This window comes from Cryptomeria japonica, chromosome 9, assembly GCF_030272615.1.
Source record: "Cryptomeria japonica chromosome 9, Sugi_1.0, whole genome shotgun sequence".
NCBI classification, from domain to species: domain Eukaryota; kingdom Viridiplantae; phylum Streptophyta; class Pinopsida; order Cupressales; family Cupressaceae; genus Cryptomeria; species Cryptomeria japonica.
In genome coordinates, this window is record NC_081413.1 from 588,323,387 (window position 1) to 588,336,223 (window position 12,837).

General features: G+C 37.1%; 1 protein-coding gene across 1 annotated transcript; it reads right to left on the reverse strand.

Annotated features, from left to right (window-relative positions):
* Nucleotides 1–2,712: 2,712 nt before the first annotated feature.
* Nucleotides 2,713–3,740, reverse strand: LOC131858212 (pathogenesis-related protein 1-like). The gene is made up of 2 exons (XM_059211359.1): nt 3,494–3,740; nt 2,713–3,326 (listed from the first exon to the last, which is right to left on the reverse strand). Exons 1-2 carry the CDS (start codon nt 3,672–3,674, stop codon nt 3,019–3,021), a joined length of 489 nt encoding a protein of 162 aa, XP_059067342.1. The 5' UTR covers nt 3,675–3,740; the 3' UTR covers nt 2,713–3,018.
* Nucleotides 3,741–12,837: the final 9,097 nt, after the last annotated feature.

The window sequence follows — 12,837 nt, forward strand, 5'->3', positions numbered from 1 at the left end:
ATAGACCAAGAAAATCGCCTTGGAATTTGAGGTAAAAAAGATTAATATGACTCTTGAAGAAAACAAGAAAACTTCAAGAGACGAAAAGAAAAAGAAAATAATAGAGTTGTGGAATAAACGCAAGTCAATAGAAGGCTCACAAAATCAATTGACTCGGCCTAATGGATGTAGAGTAAGCTCCAAGAAAAAGATTAGTGAATAACACAAATACATGAAGAAGAAAAGAAAACAGTAGTGTGCCTAGAATAGTACCAATGATTAGAGACATCTTCTTGAATCAGCAGGTATCCGAAACCCCAAGATGTAACACTTCAAAAAATATAATAAATATTAACAACGACCAACCATCAGCTAAATAACCTCAATTGGGCATCAAAGATTTGGCTTGAACAACCTCAAGGTCTAGAAGTCGATAAATAGGAGACTCCTAGAGGAACGAAGACCTGAAACTTGGGTTTTGGCAAGGCTCCCATAACCTCAAGACCCAGTGAAATGAGAAGATAACATATAAAAAACAACTAGGTGACTAGGTTTTGAAAAGGCTCCCATAACCTTTGAAGTAAGGGAAACACTTGCTCTTCCAGATAGCCAAACACATACAGAAAAGAAAGAACAAATGGTTCTGATGGGATCCCCAAACCATCACAAAGGGTTTTGCAATGGCACCCTGAACCATCAAACAAATAGAAGATCCCTCCAAAGTCCAAGATCTCCACCTACATAGGAGCAACTAAAACTAAGCAGGGAATCCAACCATGTAGTACCTCTCAAAATCACCTGCATCCTACATCTCCACTTCTATAGGAGATAGCTTCACCCCAAAAAAAAAAGAGTAGAAGAGAACCAAGGAAGCCAATAGAGATACATAACCCAGTCCAACCAAGGGTTCTCCACCTCAATAGGAGAAACAAAGATCGAGAGAAAGGGAGAGACAAAACATTCACCAGGAAGCGACTCTAAAACATGATAGACAAGAAAACCATGGAGACCCACTTCCTTGAGCTTTGGGAAGCCTAAAAAGATAAACTCAAAAGGAACATCACCTCGATAGGATATCCACGAGTGAGCAGAAGAAGATCAAAACCCCTTACCCAATATCCAATAGTGAAAACGGGCCCAGAAGGCAACCAGGCCACAAACACGCCAAAGAAAACAAGAAATATCTTCATAAAAAAATAATTAGAAACAAAGATTCTAGAACTTGGGGTCAAATTCACAAAACAAATACCAAAACCGAAGGAAGAAACCCTCAATAGCCTCACTATAATCAGTACAAATCATCAAGCACCCAGAACGGCCATAGGAGCAGAAAAAGAGACCACACAGAAAAGGGCGAAGTCTCTCGCAACTTCGACATCCTCAGCCACAAGCATTCCAACATCGCTCTCGTCGCTCCCACCTTTCACCAACCACCAACGCATTGTCCAAAAAGAGGTACGGGGAGCACCTAAAAAAGAGGACAAAATCCCCACGTACCACGCAACACCAAAACCAAGCACAAAAAAAAAGCCTTAGGGCAAGCAGTCTGAGAAATGGCACCAACAAATCTACACGGAATAGGGAAAGCTCCCACAACTACCACATGTAAAACACCCGTCCAGACAAAAATGGGGCACAAAAAAATCCCCCACATGGCATCGAAGGGATGCATAAAGAAAACAGAAGGGAGAGGCACCAGGAAACGACCCAACAACTAGGGCCATCTCCATCGCTCTCACCGTCTCCCTCTCCTTCCTCAACAGCTTCTACAACACCGCCTATGTTTGAAACCCTAGCGCCGTCGTTGTTCTCCATCTCCTTTTAACCTTTTGTTTCTTTTTTTTTTTCATTTCAATATAAATGTTATGAATATTTTATGATAAAAAATTACCTTGGTGAGATTATCTTTGCGAATCAAATTTCACACTCGTAATATTTCTCATGTTGATGTAGGTATGTGCATACAATTTTCAAATGTAGATTAAAAAATATCAATGATTCCAAAGTATTGTAATGAATTCACAAATCAATTCTGACGTGTGTATTAATAATAACGCATGCTCAAAGGTTGGGTAGAATATTATTATAGTGCGAACAGTTAATTATTTATATAATGGTAACAAAAATTCTATGTACGAGAAACTATTCATGATTATGTGGTATAGAAAATAAATGTTTTAATTTTGGCTATATTTTCTTTTAGTTGCAGGAGCTATTGTCAAAGAGTGTATTAGAAAGATCTATACAATGGAAAACAAAGGTTCCAAAACTTTTACAGAGAAAGCCTTTGCGTAAATTCCTTACAGATGAATGAAATATTTAACAACTTTGCATGGTTTTTTCTTCATCTATCAATGAAGAGAACTGAACATTTTATCTTTGTGGAATTAGTTTTGCAAATCAAACATCACACTAGTGTTAAGATTTCTCATGTTTATGTAGGTATGTATGTTGAGGCAATTTTCAAATATAGATACAAAACATCAATGAACAATTAACACTTTTATACAATGATAACAAAAATTCTATGTTCAATTTTTCGTCGAGAAGCAAATAAAATACAATCCCACAAGACAATCTGCATTTTAATAAAGAAGGACAATGCATCTCTACCGGAAAGAAGCTTCCATGAAAATAGCAGAGAAGAAATCACCATTCCATTCTATATCGAAAGGTAGTTAACCTCCATGACAGTGCTCGATTGACAGTTATTTCAAAATTGTAAAACCATAATTGAACACTTAAAAGAAAGCATCGACCTTTAGCTCATTATTACAGCAAAAACACAAAGTTTTTTTTCTAATCAATTGCGAGGAGGCTGAAATTGGAAACCCAAAATCTAAGCCAACATTGAGAAAGTGAGAAAGCTTTACAGTTAGACCCAGCTAACAGGCCTAGGACATACATCTTCCTATTGAAGTATATCTAAGTGGCACAACTGCCATTGACAAATAGTGCAACCCTCCCTGTTATCATCATCAGTGTGAGATATTATTAAGTGACACTGACACTGCTGCCATTGAGATCTTGATACTCCATTTAGCAGTATAAAGTGGGATTGGCGATAAGATATTCCTCCACCTGCTTGAACAAACCAGTGTTGTTGGCCTTGATCTCCTCAATTTTGGCTTCATCCTGGGGAACACCAGGTAGGCTATCGTAGTTGCAGGTAAATGTGGTAATGCATCCACCATTACCCCCTGGTTTAGGGGTGTATTTAATCTTGTGGCTTACTGACGCTACCTTTTCCCCCAACATTCCTCCTTCCACAAGGCTGTAACCATAAACCAGGTTGGCCTCGTCAACTAAGTCCACTTTCTCTTTCATATAGCTAAAATCTTTGTTGGCTGCAATAGCAATTACAATTTCATATCGTATTATTAGTAACAATGTCTCTGGTTCTTATGATTCAAAACTTCATCGAAAAACAATATCTTCAGCTGTTAAAATGGGACGTACAACTTAAACATGATGCAAGTTTAGAATAGTGAAACCAAACCTAAATGTTACTTACCAGGAGTGAAATTAACGTGTCGAATGGTACCAACTCCTCCATCACCTTGAACAAGTGTGATGCCCGATATGAGGCCTGGTGCTTGCTTTGGCAATAAGTTGTGGGTGTCCACAGTTGCTTTCCACAGCCTTTTTGCCTCCACTGGAGACTCTATTTCAATGCTGAAACTTCCTGCCACCATCTTCTCTTCTCTTCTCTTTATCTCAAGATTTCTACAAAAACTCTTCTTCGAAATGCTTGCCTTCGTTCGTTCGGTGTGGTGTTGTGTATGAGAAGATGTATGTATGGTATTTATAGAGTGAATTGCAAGAGCTCTATTACTAATCTTTCTTGTGAACTGATTTTGATTGTTTAGTCAAAGTAACGTGCCCTTTCTCATTGACTGACTTTCGAAGCAGGCACAGAAAACAAAAGATTCGCCACAACAACAAACCAGTTAAAATTACCAAAGCATTTGGACTTTACTAGGTACCTACCGACTCACTTTATCACATTGAGCGGATCCTCATCACACGTTTTGAATGTTTTACTATTGTTCTGGAAGCTTCCTCGCTCCACTCTCATTAGAATTCATACGATGTTGTAGCTGGACAATGAATATCTTCAGATGTGCGTAGGCAAGCAAATGAATATTATCTATGAACATGGCAATTTCTTTCCATTTGCATTTCAATTATTTATAATAAGTAATTTAAATTTAAATAATTATAATATGTATTAAAGAAAATTTAAAATAAAATATAGAGACCATGTCTAATCTTTAATATATCAATGGTTATTACTAAGTTTTCCGTTTTTAAAATGGTACAATAGATGAGTAGATATCAATTAATATGATGAGAGTTCGAGAAGTTAGATGTATTATTTTACACACTAATGAATTTAATTAATTAATTTATCTTTTACATTCATTTGAGAATCCGAAGATACTCAATCCCTAGTTATAATGAAAATGTTGATATGTATGCCACCTTGTTTGACCATAGACAAGTAAAATAACGATCTTTGAAGCACCTCTAGATTTGGATAGTTTGTCAAGATATGGATGGTAGAGATCATGTCTTAGATTGGAGTCTAGGATTTTCTTGTATGTGGGAAAGGATAAGTAGTATTCAAATATGGAGTATATGATTAGATCAAGTGAATGTAAGTGATAATAGCTTTATTGTAATTGCGAAATGAGATGCAATAAAGTTGAGGCCCGAAGAGAATGTAATTGGATGAAGGCGATCAAATCGTGAAATGAAGGGTTGAGATAAACTTGTCTCGCATGGAGAGAGGACATTTACACACGTCTGGGTCCCTCACAGGAGGATAATCAATATTGAACTTGAATTGAGTGTGGATGTGTGAAAGATTGTGTTTTGCATTTCAGTGTTGAGGTAGAAATGCATTATTTTATTCTTAAAATGAGGAGATGAACGCGCCTTACCCTAATTAAATAGATAGAATAAATCATCTAATTACTTAGTGATGAAGGAATGTTAATGTAAACATTTAAACATGATTTAATTAACTAATTATGATGGGGAGCTATCTCAATTAATTAAACAAGTATGATTTTCCTAATTAATATGTGAGGAAAGATGGTCTAAAGAATTAAATATTGTTTTTCGTTAGTTAGTGAATATCTGGTAAAGGATTATGATGTGAATTGATGAAATTGTGAGAAATGTTAGGTTGAAATGTGCAAGGGAATTTTAACTATCTAAAAAAATATGAACCTCTTTAAATATATATAATTCAATGTATATTAATGATTCAACTTGTGCTTACAACATGAGAATACGATACCATGCAGCTTCATATCTTATACCAAGTGAATGACACAATACAAGATCAATTAAACATTTTCACTAGGGAAAAGTTAACACGAATAATACAAATAGTGATTTACATCCCTTACATGTAATGGGTAATTTCAAAAAGATGGGTAACTAAAAGGTTACCATGCCATTTCTTCGTACCCTAATAAACATAACGCAAGTGCATAATCATTTGAGTGAATTATAACATGAGTGAGTTATAACCTAAGTGTGCTCCAACACACTCACTTTATGTTTGCTTCAAATGAAAAAAGGACTTAAAGATGAGTTCATTTCAACTTTGCCTCTCAACAAGAAAATGCGATCTTGCAAACATTTCAAGACACACTCGCATTGTGGGATAGATTTTTCATTACCATTTACATGCCAAATAATTGGCAAGTTGTTGTCATAATGCGATAATAAAATTAATTGCATTGGTTTTAGGCTTATCTTTCTAATGAAACATGTAACGATGCTCCCTTTTAAAACTATTGAACATAAACCGGAAGATATCAAATAGTTTTTGCACGATCTTCTTTCAGGAGCATCTTATGGACTTACTCCTCCAGATTTTATAAGGTATTTACTTCCTTTCAAAATACGTTACAAATTAAATCTCAAATGTGCTGTAAAATTTGTGCCAAATTTAATTTAATTATAGGCTTATGTCTTCCAGTTTTTTTTTCTTTCTCCTTTACAAAAGTCATCTCGTTAAATATAATCTAAAATTGATGATGCAAGAAGTACTTTGTTCTTTTTTGTTTAAAACCATACATATTCAAATGCAAGACCTTTATTTTTCTTATTAGCACTGACCAAGAATTACTATTTATTGGTAAATACCAAATACATATTCTATTTGCAAGGGACACTGCACAGGTTATCAGGTGTTGTCACTGATGGCAACCCAAGTCCGTGATCCCATTCGCATAACTTCATTTGATCATATCGGAAGTTTTATTGGTAATTTGCTTAAGTTCGGCAAGCCTAGGACAAAGCATCTGACAGTGTTCAGTATTTATGTCGGGATTTCGTTTCAGGTTACCATTTTATGTTGTGGATCTGAAGGAAGGTAGATGGATGTCTGGAACATATTATTCCAGAGTTTTGGTCTCTGGTGGTGATTGGTGTGCATTATGCAAGCCTCTGAGTACCGGGTTTCGGTCCGTCAGTCTAGGACAAGCCGACTTGTGTAGTTGATCGTTGTGCAAATTTGATCGAGCGGTTTTGGTGATTGGTTTTGTGATCCGAGAGGTTTAGCCGACAGTTTTGATAATGTGTGAGCAATTGTTTTGGTCCGCATTACTATTTGTGCTCGAATGTAGTCCACAGTTCATACACGTTTCAATAATATTCTAAGTGTTCTTGAGCCAACTAGAGATGGATATGATTTCATGTTGCGGATATATATAATCAATGTTTGTAATCATTTTAAGCATAAAAAAAGGTGTTGGTGATCGATTGTGCGCAGTTTCACATGCGCGGGATAGATATCTATGCTTCAAATTCATAGATGAACAACCTGACAGAGAAGTAAGAGATAAAGTGTAAGAAATCAGTGTTTCGTAATTAAACGAAACTCTACTTGGGAATTTGTAGATGTTGTTCTTCAGTTCGGACATTTCAGTTATCTTTTGTTAATGATTTTTTAGGCAATGACCCTCCTTTTGAGAAGTGAGCTCTAAGCAGTATGCCTAAATGCATGTGCATTGCCATTGTGAAACCTTTATTTGAGTATACTCATTTTGTGGGTTCATCCCTACCGCGGATTTTCCCCTAACACGGCTTCCACATATAAAATCCTTGTACTATGGTGTTGTGTTTGTTCATTTTATGTTCTTGCATGTTTATTTTGATTAAATGCATTAAATGGTTAAAGGAACAGATTAATAATATCAAAGTTTGCAGAACACTGATTCACCCACCCGCTCCCCCCTCAATGTTCCTTCATTCCAACATATTCTAGATATAAATACAGTAGTAGATCGTGCATAACCTCGATTTGATCATATTAGTGTTCTTGTAAAAAAAATTGCAAATCAAAGAACGAATCTATCCTACCAAATTTTCATTGTGCTTCAAATTAATTATCCCATGTATTATTTACTTTATAGATTCATTTTATTTCGTAAAGAAAATTCAAATAATAATTTAAATTTATAAATATTTTAATTATATGTATTTAAATAAGACAAAGTGCATTCAATAAGTAGCGTTGAAAATGAAGACAATGATATCATTAATAGAATAAGTCATAAAAAATTCCTTAAATGATTAAAAATATAATGAATCAAAATCTTCTACAAATAAAATTAAATTATTAGTCTAATTAACATTATTATATTTTGTGTGACATTATTGTCTATAATATTCAACCAATTTGAATTCTTTTAGTGAATACCCGCAATAAAGTGGTTGAAATTTCTAATATCTTTTAGAATATTATTAGATTTAAAAAACAACTGATTAAAAGATCATACAAAGGTGATTGTTGAAACATGAATTTTTTAATTATTGCTTTCTTTGGGACAATGCATTAGGCGTGTATATAATTTGATATAATAGGAAATGGATAATACTAAAGAGAAGCTATAGTTTTGATATTGGGGAGCAAAGCTCAAACCAGAACTACTATGAGAACTAAGACTCTAGCATAATTTCTTCCTGCAATAGGGTTGTATGGGTCATCTTTGAGCATGGTGATTCTTCCTTTGGGCTCTGCACTATGTACACTCCCAATGTTTATAGGGATAGATCTGACCTCTGGCAATGGCTTGCATCCCTTCCAGATATCCCTTGGATCCTTGGGGAAGACTTTAACATGGTTGAACACAAGGAAGATAAGTTAGGGGGGGCCAATGTTGAGTGAAAAGAGGAAGAGAAGTTAGATTGGGTATGATTGAAAAGCATTAAGAGACTCTTTGACCCCTTGGAAGGTTTAAAACAAGCGTATAACGGCATATGGTTTACGTGGTGCAATTATCAAAAAGCTAGAAACGGGATTTTCTCTAGATTGGACAGATTCTACACCGACAAGGATGCCTTATCCTATGTCCTGGATCAACAAGGGTGCCCGATGATTGTGAAGCCTTCTTCCCTATCTGGCCATCACCCCATTTTTGCCAATCTTGTCTTCAAAAGTTCTAACAAGACGGATAACAAAAGTGGTGGCAAATTCATCCTTAACAGTAAATTATTACAATACCATGATGTTTCGGCTACCATTCATATTGCGAGATTGTTCAATAAATGGGATTCTCAAGATATCTCTAATATTACTAGTTGGAATACCTCGGTGTCTAACTAGCAGAAGGTTCTTTGTACCATTGGTAAGAAAAGGCCAAGGATGCTAGACAGCTGGAGCTAATCCTCTCCTCTAATATGCATAAGGCAGAGTAATACATTCAAAGAGACCCCAACAGTTCACATCTTACCCACTTGGTGGTTGTGGCTAGAGATAAACTCGGGAAACTTCAGCATGTTCGAGCCATGGGAGCCAGGACTAGAGGTAGGATGTCGTGGTTGTCTCAAGGAGATAAAGGATCTAAATTCTTCTTCAACCTTCTTAACCAGAAACAGTTCAAGGAGAATATAGAAAAGTTGTGGGTGGTCAGCAGGGAAGTCTCTCAAGAAGAAGAGATCATGGATGAATTCTTTTCTATACAAGATATTGTTCTCCTCAGAGGATTCTCCTGCATCCATGCTTGCTAGAGACCAATGTTGGCCTCTTTTACCTAAGCTTCTCTCTCTTCAAGAAGGTAAGATTTTTAGTAGGCCTTTCTCGGTTGAGGAGATCAAAGGAGCCATCAAATATTTGGATAATGATAAAGCCCTCGGTCCGGATGGGCTTACCAATGAGTTCTATAAGGCTAATATTAGCTGGATTGTGGATGACTTACTAGAGGTATATAAGGAAGCTACTAAGACAGGGTCTCTGGGTGCTGACATTAATAGAGGCCTTATCAAACTTATCTAAAGAAGGGGACAAGGCTCTTATCAAAAATTTGCATCCTATTACACTACTTAATGTATCCTATAAGATCCTTATGAAGATGATTGCTATTAGACTTGAAAATATCCTTCCTGAGTTTGTTTGTATCACTCAGACTGCATTTATTAAAGGGAGATACACCTTGGAGAACCTCATTACTAGTTGGGAGGCTATGGAGTGGGCTAGACTTTCGGATCAAAAGGTGGCCATTTTTCTTTTGGACTTTGGAAAGGCTTACGATAGGATTGAATGGAGCTTTATTTCCATGATGCTTAAAGATTTTGGTTTCCGTGAGGTTTTCTCTCAATATGTTCAGGTACTCCTTAGGGATGCTCATTCCCAGGTAGAAGTTAAAGGGTTGATCTCATAGCCCTTCAAGCTTAGTACATCTATTCGACAAGGGTACCCTCTATCCCTTGCTCTCTTTGTAATGGCCTCTGATGCTCTATTTTACCTTCTTAGGGATAACTCTCTCTCCCCAAGGGTTAGAGGGATCTCCCTTTCGAATAAGTCTAAATTGATTAACATTCAGTTTGCAGATGACTCTGCACTTTTCTTTGAACTTTCCTAGGAAAACTTGAGTGCTTTATCTCCCAAGCTCACCTTGTTTTGTGATGCTTCACGGGCAAAGATTTCCCAAACCAAATCTACTATACTCAATTAGTCTAAGTGACCACCAAATTGGCTCTCCACCTATGGGTTTCAAAGGGGATGACCTCACACAATTTTCAGATACTTGGGGATTTCTTTCGCAATCTCTCCTTGCCTCAAAGATATGTGGGTGTGGATTAAGGGCAAGATTGACACCAAACTTACCAAATGGAACAAACAGTACCTCTCACTGGCTGGGACAGTACAAGTTTGTCAAAAGATTATGTCATCCTATAGTATCTACTATGCCTCTGTATGGATGTTTAGTAATTATCAAATCAACGAGTTGCAGAAGATAATCAGAGATTTTTTGTGGTCCGATGGTAGAGGTCAAAGAAAAGAACACTCAGTCAAATGGGAGTGGTTTTGTATGGAAAAGACTATTGGAGGACTAGGCCTTTAGGATCTTAATTCTTGCCAAATGGGAGTCAAATGGGAGTGGTTTAGTAATTAATTCTTTCTTTCTTTGGGACAATGCATTAGGCATGTATATAATTTGATATAATAGGAAATGGATAATATTAAAGAGAAGCTGTAGTTTTGATAATGGGGAGCAAAGCTCAAACCAACTACTATGAGAACTAAGACTCTAGCATAATTTCTTCCTGCAATAGGGTTGTATGGATCACCTTTGAGCATGGTGACTCTTCCTTTGGGCTTTGCACTATGTACACTCTCAATGATTATAGGGATAGATCTGACCTCTGGAAATGGCTTGCATCACTTCCAGATATCCCCTAGGTCCTTGGGGGAAACTTTAACATGGTTGAACACAAGGAAGATAAGTTAGGGGGAGCCAATGTTGAGTGGAAAGGGGAAGAGAAGTTAGATTGGGTAAGACTGAAAAGCATTAAGAGACTCTTTGACCCCTTGGAAGGTTTAAAACAACCCTATAAGGGAATATGGTTTACCTGGTGCAATTATCAAAAAGCTAGAAACGGGATTTTCTCTAGATTGGACAGATTCTAAACCAACAAGGATGCCTTATCCTTTGTCCCGAATCAACAAGGGTGCCCGATGATTGTGAGGCCTTCTTCTGTATCTGACCCTCACCCCATTTTTGCCAATATTGTTTTCAGAAGTTCTAACAAGACGGATAACAAAAGTGGTGGCAAATTCATCCTTAACAGTAAATTATTGTAGGACCATGATGTTTTGGGTGCTATTCATATTGTAAGATTGTTCAATAAATGGGATTCTCAAGATATCTCTAATATTAATAGGTGGAATACGTCAATGTCTGACTAGCAGAAGGTTCTTTGTACCATTGGTAAGAAGTAGGCCAAGGATGCTAGACAGATGGAGCTTATCCTCTCCTTTGATATGCATAAGGCAGAGTAAGACATTCAAAGAGACCCCAACAGTTCACATCTTACCCACTTGGTGGGAGTGGCTAGAGATAAACTCGGGAAATTTCAGCATGTTAGAGCCATGGTAGCCAGGACTAGAGGTAGGATGTTGTGGTTGTCTCAAGGAGATAAAGGATGTAAATTCTTCTTCAACCTTGTTAACCAAAAACAGTTCAAGGAGAAGATAGAAATGTTGTGGGTGGACAGCAGGGAAGTCTCTGAATAATAAGAGATCATGGATGAACTCTTTCTTTTACAAGATGTTGTTCTCCTAAGAGGATTCTCCTGCATCCATGCTTGCTAAAGACAAATGTCGGACTCTTTTCCCCAAGCTTCTCTCTCTTCAAGAGGGTAAGACTCTTAGTAGGCCTCTCTCCGGTGAGGAAATAAAAGGAGCCATCAAATATTTGCATAATGGTAAAGCCCTCGGTCCGGATGGGCTTACCAATGAGTTCTATAAGGCTAATATTAGCTGGATTGTGGATAACTTACTAGAGGTATATAAGGAATCTACTAAGACAGGGTCTCTGGGTGCTGACATTAATAGAGGCCATATCAAACTTGTCTAAAGAAGGGGAGAAGGCTCTTATCAAAAAGTCGCGTCCTATTACACTACTTAATGTATCCTTTAAGATCCTTGCGAAGATGATTGCTATTAGACTTGAAAATATCCTTCCTAAGTTTATTTGTATCACTCAGACTGCATTTATTAAAGGGAGATACACCTTGGAGAACCTCATTACCAGTTGTGAGGCTATGGAGTTGGCTATACTTTCGGATCAAAAGGTGGTCATGTTTCTATTGGACTTTGGAAAGGCTTACGATAGGATTGAATGGATCTTTATTTCCATGATGCTTAAATCTTTTGGTTTCCCTGAGGTTTTCTCTCAATATGTTCAGGTACTCCTTAGGGATGCTCATTCCCAGGTAGAAGTTAATGGGTTGATCTTGTAGCCCTTCAAGCTTAGTAGATCTATTCGGCAAGGGTGCCCACTATCCCCTACTCTCTTTGTAATATCCTCTGACGCTCTGTTTTACCTTCTCGGGGATAACTCTCTCTCCCCGAGGGTTAGAGGGATCTCCCTTTTGAATAATTCTAAATTGCTTAACATTCAGTTTGCAGATGACACTACACTTTTCTTTGAACTGTCCAAGGAAAACTTGAGTGCTTTATCTCCCAACCTCACCTTGTTCTGTGATGCTTCAGGGGAAAAGATTTCCCAAACCAAATCTACTATACTCAGTTAGTCTGAGGGGCCACCAAATTGTCTCTCCACCTATGGGTTTCAATGGGGAGGACCTAACACAATTTTCAGATACCTCGGGATTCCTTTCACAATCTCTCCTTGCCTCAAAGATATGTGGGTATGGATTAAGGTCAAGATTGACAGCAAACTTACCAAATTGAACAAACACTACCTCTCGCTGGCCGGGAGAGTACAAGTTTGGAAAAAGATTATGTTAGCCTATAGTATCTACTATGCCTCTGTATGGATGTTTACTAATTATCAAATCAATGAGTTGTAGAAGATAATCAGATATTTT

Coding starts and splice junctions, on each gene's coding strand:
- LOC131858212 (XM_059211359.1), bottom strand. CDS start 3,674: ATGGTGGCAGGAAGTTTCAGCATTGAAATAGAGTCTCCAGTGGAGGCA. Junction 3,327..3,493: donor ACACGTTAATTTCACTCCTG/GTAAGTAACATT, acceptor TTGCTATTGCAG/CCAACAAAGATTTTAGCTAT.